Genomic DNA, 20,960 nt, shown 5'->3' on the forward strand with positions numbered 1-20,960 from the left:
AGGCAGCGTGCTGGTTGGCATGCGCACTCACAAAGGAACCCTCCGACCAAACATACTTACACAACATCACATTGGGGAGATAGGTCAGAGCGGTAGGCTGATAAGAAAAATAACGAAAATACACAACATGAAGTAAGAGGAGGACATAAAAGCTCCACCCAGACTGAGCTCCTGAGGGGAGAACAGTTTGAGAACAGAAAAAAACACCTCAGCACAAAAGCACATGAATTGTAATACACCATAGAAGCACATGGCAAGCAACAGGGGTGGGTAAGGGGTGAGAGTAAGCCAGTGTAGACAGCGCATCAGGTCCTGCAGCATGCGCTGGGCCCAGACCCGCCGTCTGACCTCGGCCTTGGAGATAAGCATCCGAAGTCGTTTGGAATACAAGATGCGGGACACGGGATGGGGACGAAGAGTCTAAACAGAGTCTGTTATCAGAGAGAGTGTTTTTGATGTTCAGCTCCAGCTGTGAGGCCACAGCTGGCACCGATATGGTAGACGCATGAAATGATGGTGGTTTCCTTTAGTGCAAACAACTGCATGTCCGTCACTGGTCTCTCAATCTCCCGTTGGAGAGCCGTGAGCTTCTCAGAGATGTTATCAATTTTGCGCTCAAAGAGCATACTCTAAGTGCCCACAACAGCATCAAGCTTCTCTTGATCTTATCCATGCTGCGTTTGATGAGCACATTTTGAGAAGTCACAACTTGTGCCACGGTTTCAATCACAGCGGGCAGCCTTGTGGGGCTTTGATCAGCCATTTCCGCTTTCTTCAATTTCCGATAAGCTAGGGCCAAGCCAGCTCCGATCAGCAAGAACCCCGTTATCATGCTTCCGAAAAGGTAGATGTCTTCAATGTCCTCAATCGACAGTCCCGCCAGGCACACGACCCTCTAGTTCCTCCACCCATCCATCGTGTATCCGGCGGGGAACGTCCCTCCAGGACACTCGGGCTCACCCGAGCCCAGGCTTCTCATTGAAAGGAGAGTGTGAATTGCATTTAGGGACCAGTTGATCAAATCTATAATTCCTCTTTAAGGTTTTAACATATGCAGAAAGGCTTTAAACAGAGTTTACTGTGTGATCACCTTTAATGAGGCTGATAAATATGTTGTTTACTTTGTGCCTCGTGTAAACACAGGGGACTATTTAGTAAACAACCATATCCACTTCTATAGAAACTTCTGCCTCATGCAGTGATTTTAACAGTATCCCAGTAAAGTCGATTAAACAAAATATTAAACCTGATAAAAACTGTCAGCAGCTTGTAGACATGTAGAAAACTGAACACACCTCATCTGCAAATGTTAAGTAACTGAAGTGTTCACACTGAGCTTCTGCATCACTGTTTACAGGTTGTAACAGGGTGGAGCATGCAGTGGTGAGTGTTCCTCTTTAAAAGAAATGCTGTTATTGCTCTGATCTGTCATTTAAAGATGCTTAAATGCAGAATCACAACTTGATTTTTTTACACTCGTAATTTATTCATAAAACATATTTTCTTCTAACCAGAGGTGCAAAGCACAGCTGTAGCTGAGGATTTCCTCACCACCCTGGAGCTTTTAGAGGAGACGCCTGACATATGATCACATCATCATTTTCATCTTTGAGAGTGTGAGAGAAAATGGTTTGTGTGCTCATATATGAAACAAAAACACAGCTGAACTGAATAAAGTCTCCTCCTCATAAAGACTCCTGCTGCTCTTTACTGTTCTTGTTTTTAGTGTTTATATCTGAAGAGCATCGATTTAAAATCAATCAGTTCTCGTTATAGGAAGTTATAGGAAACAGTAAAGAAATGAGAAGAAGTAATCCTTCTTCTTCTTTTCTTTACTGTTTAAAAACACAATTATTTCCCAAATATCAAAACAAGTGTATTATTAAGATTATTGCACATTTCATTACACTCATATGCAGTGAATCTTTTTCAACATTCACCTACGGTAATGTTATAAAAACCACGCTGTTGCCTTCCTGTTAACACACACCTGAATGCTCTAGACCTGCAAAAAGCCAAAACCTCTGCTTTGATAGATGTACTTCACAGAACCACATAGTGCTCTGAAGACTCTTTTTTTCACATGACTGTACAGCATTGAAAACACAAAAACATTGCATATGTACAGGTTTTAGTGCGGTTTATGCTCCCACCCAGAATAGGTCTTTTTCTGGGAAGGTAAATGGTAAATGGCCTGTATTTGTATAGCGCTTTTTAAATATGCAAGGAAGGCCTTGCATATTTCAACAGGACAACACTAAACTGCATCCTGCACCATCTTTACAGCATCACTTTGTAGTGCAGGAGTCTGGGTGCTGAATTTGCCTGCAGTTTAACTGAAGGGAAATATTTGAGACAAAACCAAAGACAAAGACGCAACACAGCTAGAATCTTATATCAGACAAATCTCCCAGAGGTTCCAGCTGCTGGTCTCCTCGGGTTCCCAGATGTTTACGGACATCCGAGGAACTGAAGGAGGTCAGGGGTATATTTGCACCAACCAGGTGATTTCCAAAGAGATATTAACTGAAAACTTATCTTTAAAAAGACTTGTCTGTTGGTGAGTCTTCATCTGTAAAAGAAATGCAGTGTATGCCTAATTATTGCCCTCAAATAAAGAGTCATTATATGTTATTCATTGTACACTTGTTTTACTTTATTTAACAAGCTTGAAATTTGTTCATGAAACATCTCAACTTAAAACCAGATGTGTAACTAAAGCTAAACAACAAAGGTTATTCACACCTACAGCTGTTCAAGCTCACAAGTGGCTGAAAGCTCTCCCTTTCACCTACATTACTCTAAATCATAAAACTACATCAAGTTTTTAAAAAGAAATCATTGTGCTTGTTTTTGACAAATTGCACACATGTATACTGCAGTCACAGTTTAGAATTCCTCTAACCACCAGCGATTATTATTTTTATTAGAAGTTTATTGTGTATTTGGTGAACCAGCATTAATTATTAGAAGTTAGAACCGGCAAACTGTTTGTACTAAAAATAATTACATGATTTGTCTATCAAAAATCTCATCATTCATTTTAAAATGAATCCGTTAAAAATGACAGTGACCGTGCTAATAAAAACTCTGATATGAAACGGTAAACACTTCAGTAACAGCAAAAAATCCTGCCTAGACTTGGACTTGCTAAAGTAATGTTTAAAAATGTTTCATTATTACCAGAATGTCTTTTTTTAAGTTTAAATTAAATTTACAGGTTTTTATCTTAAACATGTCACACAAATCCATCAAAATCTGGTTGGATTTATTTTTTTTGTCCTAAGTTTAGATGGCACGTGAGTCTGACTGCGAGTCACCGCCATGTTAAAATACAAACACACTGCAGAGGTGACTACGTCTTTGGTTCTCCCTACATGATTTCTGTGCCAAGTTTGTTGCGCTTTGCCTTTAAGCTCCAGTTTTTTGCCAAGGAGCGTCAGTGGGCATGATCAGAGGTGGCCAAGTTCTGCACAGAGGAAGATGAATCGAGTCCAAGCAGCGTTCCCAGGTAGGACTGCTCTCGGTGGTCCAGCATCTGATCCGACCTCACGGGGTGGACGATGTTGCCCGGTTGAGGTGTGAGGGTGTACTTCTCTAAGAAGGCCATGTCCGTAGCCTGGTAGCCAGAGTTTTGCTGCTGTCCTTGAGTCTGCAAGCTAATGACTGTGTGAGTCTGTGAGGAGTGAGGTGGAGGCCTGTGAATGGTCAAGTCGCCCTGCGCTCCTCCAGCCATCTGGATGGGAACTAAAGTGACGGGAACGCACACGTTTGTAGGAGCGGGGCTGGTTTGGTGGCTCGACTTGGGCTCGGCATGGTACGTCTTTGAGCTTTCCTCAAAAGTAACCGACACTATTTTTTCTTCACCGATCGAGCTGAGGGGCTGCTCGGCAAAGCGCGTGCTGTGCACGTGGTCGACGTGGTACTTGAGCTTGTCTTTTCTTTTAAAAGTGGCGCTGCAGTGGGGACAGTTAAAGGGACGGACGTCTGAGTGAATCACCATGTGCTTCGTCAAAGTCTTCTTGATCCGAAATGTCTGATGGCACTCGGGACATCTGTGCGGTTTCTCACCTGTTACACATAACACAGAAAGACAGACATTCACGTCTACGGCACCTTTAATTTAATAATAATCATCTTCTGTCCTGATGGACCCTGCATCAGAACACTGACTGTCAGGCTTTCAAGACCCCCCGACTGTTTGTAGAGGCGTCTTTTGTTATCACTTCTCCAAACCCAAAAAGTCTTTATTTCATGGTTCTTCTAAATGTTGTCTACTCGACACAGCTCATACAAATGAAACTGTTAAACAACAAATGCACAGCTGTCAGCAACAGTTAGTGGTCTTGTTATAGTTTCTGCATCCAGGAGTCTGCTCAGATCTGTTTGTGTCAAAGTGACTTAAGTTTTATCATGAGACGGTGAGGGCGGAGCTTACAGACACATCCACGGGGCTTAAAGTGAGATTCAAAGAACAAGAATGACTACTCATCCAGATATCTGTGTCTGCATCCAAAACAGAATATAATCTCCAGTTGAAGCTGCTCATGTTTAAAGGATTCAGTTTATAAAAAAAGAATAAAACAAGCCTAAAAACACTCATTAAAGATCCACTTCTTTTCTGTTCTCATACAGGAAGTATTTTCATGCAAATGTAGACTTTCCACTAACTCATTTGCTTCCTTACCTGAGTGAGTCCTAAAGTGCATTTCTAGACTTGACTTTCCTTTAAATTCTTTCTTGCAGACCTCACACTGATGCACAGCAGTTTTATACCTGAGAGGAAAAAAATCTGTCATTAACACACAAAGGGAACGTTTACCAAACCTCCAGGCTACTCTGTAAAGGAGATGCAGAGAGAAGCAAGTGACAACAACAACACCACTGCACTAGAGAACCAGCCCGTGGTTTGTATAACATACTTCTGCCAGACTTTCTCTCCCAGATGAACACTTCTGTAGTGGACTGTCAGGTGATCATGGCGTCTGAAGCACTTGCCACACTCCTCACACTGGTGTGCTTTCTCACCTGTAATAGAAATGGGTACAGTTAAAATACTGTTTTAAGTGTTTTACGCTGTACCATGTGACTCTGTGCGGAGAAAAAGCCACAAAAGTAACAAGTAAAACTAGAGAATAGCGCTGCCGTCCCTTCCATGCTCACCAGAGTGTATTTTCTGATGTTTGGTCAGGTGATCGTGGCGTATGAAGGTTTTCCCACAAACATCACACTCATATCGCTTGTCATCATGGTGGACTCTGAGGTGAAGCCTGTCCAAGGAACAGTTTTCTCATTAAAGACAAGTCTACTATGAAGTTATGTTCATAAGGTCATAAGATACCTTTATTAGTCCCACAAGTGGGAAATTTCATAGTAGAAAGTTTGAAACTTTTGTGATCACCAACACCAAACGGCGTCTCCAAATCTCACAGGACCCACCTGTAGGAGCTGCCGTGACGGAAACTTTGGCCACAAATACTACAGAGGTGAGGTTTCTCTCCACTGTGGATCCTCAAATGCTCCTTTAGGGTTGTCCTGTGATGTGGAAACTCAAATATGATCATCTATGACTATTTTTTTAAATAAATAATCATTGCCGTATAACATAGTGCACTCCCACATAAAAACGGGCCATGTGGGAAATGTAACAGGCACAGACAGGTGTACCTTTCTCTAACTGATTTCCCACAAACCAAGCAGGTCCACTTTCTTTTGCCTCCATGTGTGCACTCGATGTGCCTCTTCCTGTTGCCGGTGTCATTAAACTGACGACCACAGATCTCACAGGGGAAAGGACCTGAAAATGAGGCAGGACGAAATCGAGTAGATCAATTGCTACTTCAATATGGGTTACAAAAGTACACCCTGGCACATTCAGATAACCATTCACTCTCACATGAACAAATACAGTCAATTTAGAATCACTAACTTAACCTAAACTAACCCGTCTGCATGTCTTTGGACTATGAGACGAAGTTGAAGCACCTGGAGAAAAACGTTAAAGGTTTGGATTTAATATAGTCTGAAAACATGAAAAACAAAAACTTTATCTCCTGAATATTCTCTATTTAAATACTTATCTGAGATTCAAAAATACGTTTAAATATATAAGTGAAAAAAATAGTTCTCACCTAAGTGGAACTTCTCTTGGTGTTTCAGCCTGGCAAACCTGGATTTAAAGTATTCATCACAGAAGGAGCATTTAAAAGGCCGGTCTTGGCTGTGCAGGATCATGTGCTCCTCCAGATGAGGTTTGCGAGTGAAGGTCTTGAAACAGATCTGATGCAGAGAGTTCAAAGGTTACAGGTAGGATTAATTCATCATTACAGCCCATATAAAAGTCATGGGTGTAAACACTGGTTATTTCACAGATATACTAATATAAAGAGTTTCTTTAAATATTGACACAGGAAAACATTGATCAATGAGCTTAATCCATTATTATAACTTTACCACAAGACCACAAACTATCCAGTTTAGCCTACAGCTGCCATCCTGTATAAACTCTGAGCAATAAATTATTATCATTTAGTCTCTTATAAAAGACATTTCACAATAAGTTGTGTAACATGTAAATTTCCATTTTAACAAATGTTACTTGCTGAACAGTCCTTGTCTTTGAAAATAATCTGTCACCTTCCTCTCCTCTCCTTCTTACATCTTTCTCCATTTCTCAGATTAAAACGATCACACACTAACTTTTTTCTCTTCAAACACAACAACTGTTGGAGCAGCAAACAAGAGAGACTGTGTGGCAAACGGCACAGACACTTTGTGTTTGGTGACACCTGTTGAGCTGTCTGAAAAGCTGCATTTGAAATGACATGCCACATAAAAAAATGTATGAATTAAAAAACAAATCATCTTTGTTGATCCTCACTCCTCCTCCGTAGGCCTAGCAGAAGGCTTGAAAATAAGTACTGTAACTTTATTGACATTTGCATGCATGAATGCATGACAGAGACGAGAAAGGAAAACGTGTTCAAAGAGTTTGCAAGTGGGACCACAGTGGTTGTGCGTTCTGGTCTGATCAGTATCTTACCACATCAGCTGCAGACTGCAGAATGAAAAATTAACTCATTTGATAAAGGGAGGGAGAACCTTCAGTTTTCAGGCCCCTCTTCTGTGGAACCAGCTTCCAGTTTGGATTCGGGAGACAGACACGATCTCTACTTTTAAGATTAGGCTTAAAACTTTCCTTTCTGCTAAAGCATATAGTTAGGGCTGGACCAGGTGACCCTGAATCCTCCCTTAGTTATTCTGCAATAGGTGTAGGCTGCCGGGGATTCCCATGATGCAGCTGCTTCTTCAGCCACCTTTCTCACTTACTATGCGTTAACAGACCTCTCTCCACTGAATCATACTTGTTATTAACCTCTGTCTCTCTTCCACAGCATGTCTTTATCTTGTCTTCCTTCTCTCACCCCAACCAGTCGCAGCAGATGGCCGCCCCTCTCTGAGCCTGGTTCTGCCGGAGGTTTCTTCCTGTTAAAAGGGAGTTTTTCCTTCCCGCTGTCGCCAAAGTGCTTGCTCATAGGGGGTCATATGATTGTTGGGTTTTTCTCTGTATGTGTTATTGTAGGTTCTTGCACCTTGAGGCGACTGTTGTTGTGATTTGGTGCTGTATCAAATAAATTGAATTGAACTAATATTATTGTTGATTCCACAGACTATCAGTTAAAAAGATAAAGTTCTTAAAAAGTATTTAATTTGATAATAACTGATTGTTTGATTGACTGAGTCTTGGAAATATATTATAAAAAATGGATGTGGGCTCATCAGGAGAAATACATTTGCTAACATCACTGTCAATAACATAAATATTTCTTCAAAACTGAAACCAGTCCTCACAGCACATTTCCAGCTTTCACTCTTCCTCTTCCTTTTGGTAAGAAACTCTTGGATGTGGTCTGGATGAAACCTGACAGGAAAGAGAAGATACTTCATTACACAGCGCAACAGCACAGCAGCAGCTCAGCTGATGTTGGTGTTGTGTGATGTTTGTGCTGCACAAATGACTTAACTATAATATCCGACCTGCACTGGCTCCCTATTAAATTTCGTATTGATTTTAAAATCTTATTGCTCACTTTTAAAATCATAAGTAACACCGCGCCCAGCTATCTTACGGATCTCCTCAGCTTTTATATCCCTGGGAGAGCGCTTAGATCAGCAGGCCAAATGCTCCTGGTGTGACCTAGATCTCGGCTCAAGACCAGAGGTGACCGCGCATTCGCCACTGTCGCACTCTACCTCTGGAATAACCTCCCCCTAGCTATTCGGGCGTCTGATTCAATTCAATCTTTTAAATCTCGATTAAAAACTTATTTGTTTAGTCTTGCTTTCCCCGCCTCCTAGAGCCCACATTTTTAGTGTACTGGAACTTATCTTTATCACTTTGTTATGCAGACTTCACTGGTGCCTACTATGCCTGGTGTATTATTGGTTAGTTATGTCACCCGCCTGTTAGTATATTTTATTTGTATTTTCATATTTGTATTTATTATTGCTCTTAACTCATTCTGTGAAGCACTTTGGCATACCTGTGGTTTTTTAAATGTGCTATATAAATCAAATTGTATTGTATTGTATAATATCTTAACTAGAATTTAAGTAGAGCCAGAGTTTTACAAATATGAGCGCTATAGTGCTGGTGACACTGCTTCAATCATTTTAATTGTATATTAAATCCAATAACACGGAAACTGAACATGTAAAATGATAGACTGCCAATCTCAGACTCTTCACTGGATTTATTTTTAACTATTAGTGTATATGAATTATCATTCACTGCACTGCACACACCATATACACTGTATGTACATGGATGCAGTGTTATAGCTTTTCTTTTTTGTACAAAGCAAAGCCTAAATACCTCCCACACATGTATGCCGATATCTTGAGCTGGTGATGATTTGCAACCAGAGCGACAGGGAGTGGTCCAAACATACTATACTTGCACATTTACATCCATTTTCTTACCCTGGCATCAATCATCCCATGAACATTATGTGAATTTATTACAATACCAAAGTAAAATGGCCATCTCTCACCTCCTGACGTGCTTGGCCAGGGTTTTCTTGCTGGCATGGAGTTTGTTGCAGAAGGGACATTTGTGCTCCTTTTTCTGGAACGGGACGTCGCTGGCGTGCTTCTTCTTGTGTACAGTCAGGTTAGACTTGGTGGAGTAACGCTGCAGACAGATGTCACACTGGAAAGGTTTCTCGCCTGTGTGCACTCGAGTGTGGCTCTCATATTTCCCTGGAAATATGATTTATACTGTATTAGGAACACATCTGGGTCATAAGATAAACACACACTACAGACGTACCTCTACAAGAAAAAAACCCTTTACACTTACAATACAAACACAGCAATGCCTTTTAGAGGCACTCTCTAAAGACACTTTAGAGGCCACAAAAAAATCTATTTATAAACAATGGCCATGTAAGTTTGGATTTTTTTTCCTTTAATAATAAGCACCTTCATTTAGAAACTCTTGTATTTACTTGTGTTATCTTTGTCTAATATTTACATTTGTTTAATGATCTGAAACATTTAAGTGTGACAAACATACCAAAAAACAGGAAATCAGTAAGGGGTTAAATCAGTTGAATAGTCTTCCACACTAGTTGTGTTATCACAAATCCTGCTTTCCTTGGTTAAACAGAATCTAATATTAAACACTTGCTGAACATTACAAACTTACTGTATTATAAATATTATGAAACAGAAGGAACCATGGCCAGGAGATGAGACTCGTATGAAAATGTAGACAAAAAAGAAGACCCTTCGTATGACATAACTTGTTTTACTGTCTAACAGGTTAACCGTGTTAATGGTGTATATATATTTTTTTTTTACCCATGAAATTATGGGGGGTGAAATGCTGCAATAAAATTTAAAAAGTGCAAACTACAACTCAACTCTATTAACTTTTAGGGTTACAAAGCGCTGATAAATAAACAAAAAGTTTTACAAAATCAATTTTGACTGATCTTCTATGGAATGACCCTCAAATCTTAGGCTGTGGTAATTCATGATGAGCATTTATAGCTATTATATGTGTGTGCCGACCAAACACTGAATGACATTACAAAAAATAATTATCTCTGGTCTTATCTGTTAACCATGTAAGATAAGAATAACACTAATAATCTAGATCTTATTCCGTGGTTCCCACCTGCACGGTCAAACGTCTTTTCACATTTGGGGCACTTGAGGATCTTCTTGCTGGAGTTCTGTATGATGACTGGAGCCAGACCTTCAGGATACACTGGACTCTGGTTAGAGCTTCCTGCTGCTGCTCCAACATGCATCTCCACCCTGTCAGCAGCCTGCTGCTCTGTCCTCTGTAGATCTGAATTCTGCAGATCTGCACGGCTCTCTGCCTCATCAGCTGTCTCAGCAATAATAGCGGCATTTGCGTCTCCTCTCTCTTCCTCCTCCTCTTCCATATCCATTACATCGTCACCCTGAACTGGTTTAGATGCCTTATTCACATCCAGCTTGGCTGTCACATTCACTTCCCCTTTTCCTTCCAGTCTGTTTTTGTTGTGCTGCCTTGATGATGCAGTGCTTTGTTTTTCCTTGGGAGCACTGCTACTGTACTCACCATCATTTCTTTTATACTTAGTAGGTGTTCTCCTCCTACGAGCTGATCTCCGTGTGGTAGCACTTCCCTGACCTGTCGTCTTTTCTTCCTCATTTGAGGCCTCCTGATGTACATCAGTGTGTACACTCTCAGCCAATTGACCCTGATTGGAGTTATCATGACCGAACAGGTTTCCTTGAACATCAGCTGGACTGTTGATCTCTGTATCAGCTCCTGGCGAGTTATTGGAGGTAGTTTCCACTTTATGAGAAGCTATTGTCTCAACCTGGGTTTGTATTACACTTACAGGTTGTACTTCACCGTCTTTACATAACAGCTTTAATATATCCATCATGTCCAGGAATCGGGCCGCTTCAGTTAGAGCTGGGAGTGCTGTCTCTGCAACAACACACTCAGCGGTGTACAAGAAGCTGAGCAGGTGCTGGAAAACAGAGTCCTCCACGTGCTCCAGAGTCACATGAGTTTTAGCAGAAGGATTCTTGGACAGCTCAGCATGGAAATAGCTGCTCCCATGGGCCAAAACCACCTTGTGAGCACTGTAGGTCTTCCCACCTACAGACACAAACACATCGCAGAACTTCTGCCGGCTCCGGTCCTCATTCAAGAAATTGAGGAGGTTGTTACTGTGCTGTGACATGATCAGATGTCTCATTTGTGGGGCTGACTCCTGTAACGTTTCAGAGTTTGTTGGGATGTTGGATGGAGGTACACCGTCACCACTGGCACTGGCCTGCCTGCCACGTCTGGGACGGAGCATAGTGCTAGGCTTTTTCGTCATTAATGTGTCTGCAGGTCTACAAGGAATCCCTCCTGGAGAGAAGAGGAATGTCATCAGAGCTGGGACTGAACATGTATAGCTGCTGACTACTTGGTTTTTTATTCAGATTTCACAGGAGCACGTTAGTCAAGAGGTTCCACAAATGGTTTGGTATGTAAGTGCAACACAGTGCAGCAAAGCTGACTGTAAAAGGAGACTGTAGTCATACATATGCATAACCACACATAAAAAGATGCTAAGAGATTTCTCGTGCTAATGCGAAACACAAAACTGCTATTCGTTATAAACAATGCATTCAACACAATAAAGGCCTCAGTGGCCTTAAATGTGAAATTAAGCTAACTTAACTCTGCTGCTAATCTAAATTGTTAACTGCCAGGACAGGGGCATTTACATATTCGCTCCCCACCTCAAGGACCCCTAACATTGTGTTATCGGAGTGACGGGCGGGCCCCCCTCCGAGGAGAGTGTTGACAAACGACCTCTGATGTTACCCTGCAAACTATCATTTCATACGCACTCGTATTTTAACCAAACGTCTTACCTAAGAGTTGCGGGACACGTTTACAAGGCACCGCGTACCCCCAGCTTGAATAAGAAATGTGAGAAATAAACGAAGGAATAATAATTTCCTGGATATTTGTAACGCCCCACCAGACACCGAAACAAGCCGTTTGCTCATTGGCTGCTTCAGCTTTTGTTCTCTAACGGTCCATTTTTATCCGCGTAAACACAAGCAGCAGAGAAATAAACCTCAACAATTACGACAGTTCATGCCCGTGTTACTTCATTTTCTATATAATACATGAAAAGTCAAAGACGAAATAAACAAAGGCTGGGGTGTTTTTTGTCGATTATCATCGTGAGCTCATAACACGACGGCATCATGGGTAATGTAGTCCAACAGCTAATGGCATATTGGCTTTCTTTTTTTTCTACTTTCCAACTACATTTATCTGACAGCTAACATTTAAGATTTTTTTTAAACCGTTGAAAACATATAAATGCAGTATTTTGTTTTTAAAAATGTAAAAATTCCCAGCCAATTGCAACAAAAATATAATATAAAGTAATATTGGAGGAATCGTGGTGAGATGGTCGGCACTGTTGACCCACAGCAAGAAGGCCCCTGGATGTGAATCCACAATTAGGCTGTGGCCCCTCCAGATGGAAGAAGTTACAGAGTCACCCACCTCCTGCAGGGCAATTTGGTTGTACTGTATATTTAAATTTGAAGTACATTGTTAGCACTGTACTTCTGAATTCACTAAAGTGAATGCATGGCAATACGGAGTATTTTGGTAATATTTTCAGTGAATGAGTTTAAGGGTTCAAAACCCTCATCATAGGGTGGAGTCCTAGGTTTATCAGCCTGAGCCAGACCAATGGTAAAATAAGCAACACAAACAGAGCATCAAGCCCATTAGTTGTACCAGAGACCAAAGTGAATGCTCTTAGAGTTAAATGAATTGTGGTTACGTCAGAGGCATTTAAATGACAAAGATGCTTCCCAGATTAGAAACACTGGCCTCAGTTTGCCTCATTCAAAGACTGGAGCCTTGATCCAACCCACTGCAGCCAAACTGCACTCAACCTGCAGTGCATATGTGTGTGCACGTGCACACATCCATTTGCGTTAGTGTCCATGTTTCAGGACATGTGCATAAAAGTGAATGGAAGGACTGCTTACCTCTACATAAACTTAATTCTCAAACTGAATTTCAGTTGTGCCCAAACTCTGGCACCTCTGGCATCGCCATCCCTTACATAAGAGGACATTAGAGTTCTGTCCAGGGAACATGCTTGAAGTTGTTCAGATTAGCCTCTTGGGTGCACCCCTCCCTTCCCCAACACGTTTAACGTGTAAGACATTGTAAGTGCATTAGCTTAATCCCTCCTATCTGGCGTGCAGCGATCCATGCATTTCAGTGAACGCACACAAACAGTGGTCCTCAGGCAGTGAAGATGGAGGTGCACATGCAAGTATTTTCACCTGTGTTTGATCCAAAATAACAAACCTGCCAAATATTGAACAGTTTGTAGGATTGTAAGGGACAATGTTGAGATTCAGCGTGTATTTGTGCATGCTGTGGTTGCTTTTTGCAGGTAAATATAACTTGTGTGTTGTTGTCACAGGTCAATATTAGAGTCATTAGTATGTTTTTCTGCTCTCGTTCTCACCTCGTAATTGGCATATTTGAAGTGAAGTGAAGTGTACTGAAGTTTGTACAGCTGATTTTTTTTTGTATGTTTAAAATTAATTCATTTGTGTAGACGCTTTACGTGCCTCTCTGTTTACACAAATATATGTATAAAAAGTTATAATGAACTATAATCTGTTCTCTAGACACCGTCTCCAGCGAGGACATCAGTGGATGTGAACAGCAGCCATGCCAAAACGGTGGTGTATGTGAGAGCCACAATGGAGGATTCAGATGCCTTTGCGCCTCTCAGAGCCAAAACGGGCAGCTGTATGGTGGACAGAATTGCACAGTTGCACTTACAGGCTGTAATGAGAACCAGTGTGAGAATGGAGGAGTGTGTTCTCCCTTATTTGTGAACGATCACCACAGTTACACATGCATCTGCCCTGCTGGCTTCATGAGCCCTAAATGCCAGACTCCTACTGTTTTCTCATTTGAGTCCAGAGGCTATGTGTACATACAGATGCCGCTCCTAGACCAAGAAGCTCCTCTTAACGTCACCTTCAGCTTCAGGACGGAACAACTGGTTGGCACCCTCTTACAACGCAGGGTGGACGATCTGCTCTTCAGCATCGAGCTGATGCACGGGCATCTCTGCCTCCTCAGCCTGAGAGGCCAAGGCTCCAGCACATTGGTTCAAGAGCTTCCAGGATATTTGTCTGACAGCAAGTGGCACACAGTGGAAGCATCTCTGGGTGGCGTGGTCAGTCTCATCAGGCTGCTATGCACTGAAGGAAGCTGCACCAGAGAGTCCAATGCTGAAGTCCAGCTGCTTGAACAGGCCTCCTCTCTCCCTGAGCCCGAAGCAGTTCGTCACAGCCTCTTCATTGGAGCAATCAGTGGGAACTGGACACTGGGCAGGGCAGTGGAGGAAACAGACTACCCTCCTGCTTTTCTGGGCTGCTTCAGAGATGTGTTTGTAGACTCACGGCTGTTATTGCCGGTTATAGCGCCAGAAGGTTCACACATCCAGGCGAACATCACTGTGGGGTGCAGCGACAAAGACAAGTGTGACGACAGCCCGTGTCAGAACCGAGGCCGCTGTGTTAGCCAAGGCTGGAGGGGTTACCTTTGTGAGTGCCACAGGCCATATGAGGGAAACAACTGTGCAGAGGGTAAGACTTACATATACATTAACATCATTGCAAGCTGTGTAAATTTTTTAATTAGATTCTCAAATAAACTCAAATTGCTTGTTAGTTCCCAGTTTTTCTTCCTATTTGCTCCGCCATCCACAAAAACCTTGTCTGTCCCCGCCTACTGTTCAGGGCTTCTCCTGTGTTTGTTTCCTTACCTGCAACATCAAATACTGCATAAAGTCATGGCATTAAAAAGCTCTGCATCCAGTGTTTTGTTGACCTGTCTCTCCATCCCAGCCTCCTCCCTACATAGTCTTTTTATTTCTTTAGGTACAGAACCTCAAAAAACAAATTTTCTTTCCCACAATGAAACACAGCAATGGAGGTCCTCTTTAACAAATGGCTGTTTCAGTCTGAGGTTATAACTTTTAAAAAATATGTAGGTTTTGTGAGCAAAAGCCTTTTTTGGCCTTGTGCAACTTTTGGTTTAATAGATGTGGTGCGATTTCCATTGAACCACACCCATTAGCGCTAACCTGATCTCTGTTAGGTAACATTTCTGAATCCTGAATAACATTTAATTTAGCTGATGACAAATTATTGGAGATACCCTTTAAATATAGGTGCACTGGTTCAAGTTCAAGCTCAGCCTGAGTCATCTTGCTGCTCAAGTGTCAGTGGTGAGCTGTGAAGAGAAGCACCCTGCAGGATAAAATTAGTCGGCAGACGTTAAAGGAGCTTACGGAGCTGGTAGAAATAGCAGACTGTCAAGTCAAACAGCCATGCTTTTAGAACATACACCTGCATCGAGGATTAAAAAAACGTGGTGTTCAGTAATTGACCGGGAATGCCTTCAGTTTGCCAGATCAGGGAGTCTTATGGACTTGTGTCTTCTTTGGTTGCCAAACTGAGGAGCTCCTCCTTGTAATGACCCGCGAGCCTTCTTCATTGTAAAAACCTTTTACTGAAACAATAACTCGTTTAGTTCCCATAACACTGACAACTGTACAATAATCATGGCATTCTTTTGCTTAAAAATGAGATTAGAGATTATTTGGTGTTAGATAAGACGATACATCTTTTTATCACTTACATAAAGACTGGAGATGCTGCACATTTTTGATTTTACTGGGATTGTACATGTAAGACTTTACTGCTCCTGTTAAGTAAATTATGAATTTCTCTCTTTCTCGTGCTTATACAGAGTACATCACAGCCAGGTTTGGAAACAAAGACCTCGAGAGCTATGCTGTGTTCTCATTGGATGATGACCCAGGTGATACTGTGATCATATCCATGTTCATCCGCACCAGACAGTCCAGTGGTCTGCTCCTTATCATGACTAACACCACAAGCCAGTACCTCCGCCTGTGGTTGGAAGCGGGTATGATCAAAGTTCAGGTCAACAACTTTGAGACCCTGGTCGGTCGGGCTGTGATCAATGACGGCCATTTCCACCTGGTGACTCTGAAACTGGAAGGAGTGGTAGCCACCTTGTTCCAGTCAGCCCAAAGCCAGGGCTTTATACCCATCAGGCTCATCCAGGTCCATCCTGGGGATATGGTTTATGTCGGGGGGCTACCAGACTCAAGGGCATCGGCTTCTTTTGGCGGGTACTTCAAGGGATGCATCCAGGATCTGAGGATTAACAACAAAAGACTGCAGTTCTATCCAATATCAACTCCGGTAGAATCGTACAACCTGGAACAACTCATCAGCGTTGCAGAAGGATGCAGCAGCGACAACGCCTGTGCTGTGAGTTATGGCAGTGCTGCCATATCGATAACGCTGTTGTGCATGAGCTGCTACCCCTTGCGACCCTGGTGTCTGCACTAACACTGAAAGAGTGCTTTATAATTAATTGATACTGTCTTCTCTGCATTAGGTGAACCCCTGTCTTAACGGGGGAGTGTGTTACTCCATGTGGGATGATTTCATTTGCAACTGCCCCCCCAACACTGCAGGGCGGCGCTGTGAGGAGGTGAAATGGTGCGAGCTGTCTCCCTGCCCAGCTGCTGCAATGTGTCAGCCCCTCTCTCAGGGTTTTGAATGTAAGTAACCTGATAACAGGTTCCAGTCATGCATAATGCATGTCCTGAAAGTACATCATCAGGGAGGAATAAAGACTCTTTAAGAATTCATTTCCCATTCATGGCACATGCAAGCATTTGGAAGAATTTACAAGTAATGTGCAAGCGAACTGACATCCACTGAAGACATCATCAGCACTGCACGTCCCTTTAGGGGACTCAATGGTGCACACACAGTTTTAATTACAGCACTGTTGATTACAGCAGGGAACACAGTAGAGGCAGGGATCCTGCATGGGATTCCTCTAAGGCGTGGTAATCCCTGGTCAGATTAACTCTGCTGCCACATGGCTGTGGTAGTTTATGATGACATGTCTTCCTGGAGCAGTCACATGTTCACAGAGGGGAGGGGGAAAACAGTAGCTTTTTAAACAGTTTTTGAGCTAATTTGCTGTTTAAATAAAAACAAACGGTAAGGACAGTGGGGTTATTTCACACTGGATGTTTTTGGAATTATGTTTTCGTTGAAGTTATTAAGGCTCAGTCAGAATAAAGTGGAATCATCTCCTTCTGTACGCCAGTACAAATCAGTTTCCGCTGAGGCAGAGTTGGTATGTTTGTATTTGCTATGCTGCCAGGCTACTGTCAAGTGTGGTTGAACTTACAGAGTCCTGAAAAAAGACATTAGCTTAATTAAACTCTAACCTTGTGACTACACTAGGAACTTCCCGCTCACAGGGTGCACTTTGTAAAAGCAGACCAGACTGTTTTTTTATTAAACATGAGCAGTATGCAGTTCTTAAAGAAACTGGTTTAACGCTTTATAATACAGCGTGCAACTCAGCATGTAATTCCCCTGTAATTTAATGGAATGTCAGTGGTTTTTTTTATTTGATATTACAATGTAATTATAATAACCTACACATTCATAAAGGTAGGAATACTAGAATAATGCTTTTAGAGGACGCAAATAAATAATTGTTGTAAATAAATTGAATAAGTCTGTAAGTAATTTTTAGTAATTAGTAAGTAACTTTACATAGTGCCACAATTCTGGGTATTTTACAGGAAAGGGGATAAGTCATACTCTAAGTAATTGCTGCTCTAAGTGCAGCATAATTTCTTGGTAATTTGACAGTAAAACCAATAACATGTCCCAATCTTACATTGTAAGTAGACTGTAGTTTTAAGGGTATTTTATGGAGTGGATTAGCCTTGACTAACCTCAAGGTACTTTACGGGGTTTGAGACACTCCTTTTGAGAGATGTGAACAGTGATTTTGAAAGAAAGAAAATTAAATTCACATAGGCCTGCAAATTTAGATGGCATTTATTTTTTGTTTTAGCATTTGTAAGGGAGAAAAGTTCTTCTCACATCTATATTGGATAACTGAAAAGGAAAAAGGACAATCGAGTAATACAAAATCTACTGTGTACATGTGTTAAAAATAAAGGAAATTGGGAAAAGATTAATTTGCTCTATAATATGGCCCACGCCCCAAAATGTAGAGCATATTTACAATGGGTTGTGTCAAACTTTCAGCCACAGGGAGGACTAAGAGCAATGTGGTATTAGGTTACTCTTCAAGACCTGAAAACATGAGTCTTTAATGTTCAGGGGGGACTGTAGTCTGTATGGGTGTGATGCTTTGAGACTGCAACAAGTAAGCTGCTCCTCCCTGTCTCTGCTACAGGCTTGTCTAATGTGACATTTCGGCTTGGAAGCAGCATTCCACAGTACCGGAGCAATGGAAAGATTAAGCGCAGCCTGACCAGTGTCTCCCTCAGCTTCCGCTCAAGACGGCTTGCTGCCACATTACTGCATGCACACAAGGACTCAAACTACCTGACGGTCTCTCTCCTGAACTCTCATGTGGTCATGGATCTCCAGGTTGGGGGTGACAAGGACAACGTGTCTATTCAAAGCCAGACTCAGTTCAGTGATGGAAAGTGGCACACTGTGAAGCTCAGCTTGGAAACCCAGGCATCGACCTCCAGTTGGATCATGGTCGTGGATGGAGGAAAGGAGGCCATTAGCATGCCCAAAACAGCTGTGGGTGACCTGGAGTTTCTCAGCAAGGAAGCGGACATCTTCCTGGGTGGTCTAAGCCTGAATGCTGGAGTGGATCTGTCTGGCTGTCTGGGTCCTGTCGAGATTGGGGGGCTTCTTCTCCCTTTCCACCCCGATACAGAGCTGAACCTGCCCAGACCTCAGGAGGAGCAGTTTTTGAGGATAAACAGCAATGCTCCCCTGCTGTACGGCTGCTGGGGAGCCAGTGTTTGCACACCTAACCCTTGCAGGAACGAGGGTGTCTGCGAGGACCTGTTTGACCTGCATCAGTGCACGTGTTCCTCCGAGTGGACGGGCCACCTGTGTCAAGACTCGACAGACCCCTGCATCTCCGGGCCCTGTCTCTACGGCAACTGTGTCAGCCTACCTGGAGGGTATAAGTGTGCGTGTGAGCAGGGGTACAGCGGCGAGCAATGTGAGGTAGAAGTCGATATGTGTGAAAAAAGCAATTGCAGCCACGGCGCCACGTGCCTCAAAGGCTTCCAGACGTACTCCTGTCTATGCCCTCAAAATATGACCGGCCAGTACTGCGAGTGAGTTCCTCAAGAGTTGATTTCAGTGTCACCAGACATAGCAATGTCACCAGTTGTGCTGATTTGCAAACTTCTCTATTACAGCGAGAAACTCCCTGAAATCCCATGGTACATCGAGACCAATCCGTAAGTGCTTTTACATCAAATTCAACACACTTCACTTAACCAAGTAAACAACAAATCAACCATTTCTGAATTAAACAGTGTTTACTTTCTCTCTTCTGATGTTTGCCCAGACTTCCTCGGTTGCCCGTGTCTACATGCACGGGTACACGGTGGAACTACAGCTGCTTTAATGGAGGAAGCTGCTCCGAGGCTGATGATGCTTGTTACTGCCTGCCTGGCTTCGCGGGACAATGGTATGACATGCATAATGATAGTTAATTTGCACGCAACTTGTGATTTTAAAAGTCCATTTCAGTGCAGCTACTGCCCCCAGGTGGCCAAAAACAGAACTTTTTTAAATTTTCCTTTCAGGTGTGAGAAGGACGTGGATGAATGTGCCTCTGACCCCTGTATGAACGGAGGTTTCTGTGTCAACTATGTGAACAGTTTTGAGTGCGTGTGCGACATGAATTACTCGGGGATTCACTGCCAAATAGACGTCAGCGACTTCTACTTGTACCTCTTCCTGGGCCTGTGGCAGAACCTCTTCCAGCTCGTGTCCTACCTCGTGATTCGTCTCGACGACGAGCCAGAAATTGAGTGGGGGTTCCAGATCAACGATTAGACCCTCTTTATGATGAATAAAATCAGACCTAGCTCGATGTGAAGGGTTAATCAGTCACAACAGCACATCTACTGGAGGAGATCTGCAACATCTTTGGGCTGTATGAATCAGTTTTATCTCTTCCTGTGGGAACATACACGTCCACAGACATTGCGAGCAAATATATCTACCTACATAGTCTCCGTGGTAAGGGGAAACTGTTCTCCTTTGTGGCCTCTTGTGATTTAGGTTGATAAACCAGGTGTATCTGCATTAATCTACATAATACCTGCAGTATTTAAGTGGTCCGTGTTGCAGATACACAGCTCTTGGTTTCAGTGTGCACTCGTAAACATGAGACTTTTATGAATGTTTGAATTTTTTATGAAGACAATTTTTTTTAAATCTCAGCTTTACAACGAGCTGCTAACGAGGAACAGTGGCTGTTGATATACGTTATGTATTCGTGTAATGTATTGACAGGGTCAGCAATAGAGATGTGTCTGTTGTGAACAGGTTTATTTGGTTATGTTGAACAATACATACTCCATCGTGTTTTTGACAGTGTGTGAATCTGGTTCTAATACTGAAAACTACACTTTAGAGAGCTCTTTGTGTGCCTTAAATATCCACTTTTTGATCTGTGCGACAGCTTTTGTAACTGTTCCTCGCATAGTTATAATCAAGTGGATGAAACTGAAATTACAATATATGTATCTAAGACGTATTTACAAATATTTATGTAACGTAATATAAAATAAGTTGTCCTGCATACAGTATCTGATCTTGAAAGGGAACCCATTATGCTTTTCCTTCATTTCTCAAACATAGCATCTACAATTGTAGATGCTCATGTTAAACATGGATAGAGACTGAACTGGTGAGGTCAGCAAATGCAAACGTGAGTTAAACACTCACTTTTAAGCATTTTTTTTTCTACT

The 20,960-nt window shown here is 42.3% G+C and overlaps 2 protein-coding genes across 2 annotated transcripts; one reads left to right on the forward strand and one right to left on the reverse strand.

Annotated features, from left to right (window-relative positions):
• Positions 1-2,039: 2,039 nt before the first annotated feature.
• zbtb41 (zinc finger and BTB domain containing 41) lies at positions 2,040-12,225 on the reverse strand. Its single transcript, XM_080906611.1, has 11 exons — positions 11,938-12,225; positions 10,184-11,425; positions 9,054-9,261; positions 7,852-7,921; positions 6,132-6,279; positions 5,668-5,797; positions 5,440-5,535; positions 5,164-5,270; positions 4,923-5,028; positions 4,688-4,776; positions 2,040-4,071 (listed from the first exon to the last, which is right to left on the reverse strand). The coding sequence occupies exons 2-11, from the start codon at positions 11,391-11,393 to the stop codon at positions 3,440-3,442; spliced, it is 2,796 nt and encodes a 931-aa protein (XP_080762737.1). The 5' UTR covers positions 11,394-11,425; positions 11,938-12,225; the 3' UTR covers positions 2,040-3,439.
• Positions 12,226-13,365: 1,140 nt separating this feature from the next.
• Positions 13,366-20,670, forward strand: LOC308412431 (protein crumbs homolog 1-like). The gene is made up of 8 exons (XM_080906784.1): positions 13,366-13,499; positions 13,741-14,712; positions 15,881-16,431; positions 16,562-16,727; positions 18,401-19,310; positions 19,395-19,436; positions 19,547-19,669; positions 19,788-20,670. Exons 1-8 carry the CDS (start codon positions 13,451-13,453, stop codon positions 20,038-20,040), a joined length of 3,066 nt encoding a protein of 1,021 aa, XP_080762910.1. The 5' UTR covers positions 13,366-13,450; the 3' UTR covers positions 20,041-20,670.
• Positions 20,671-20,960: the final 290 nt, after the last annotated feature.

Source organism: Rhamphochromis sp. 'chilingali' (genome assembly GCF_963969265.1).
Source record: "Rhamphochromis sp. 'chilingali' genome assembly, chromosome: 16".
NCBI lineage: Eukaryota > Metazoa > Chordata > Actinopteri > Cichliformes > Cichlidae > Rhamphochromis > Rhamphochromis sp. 'chilingali'.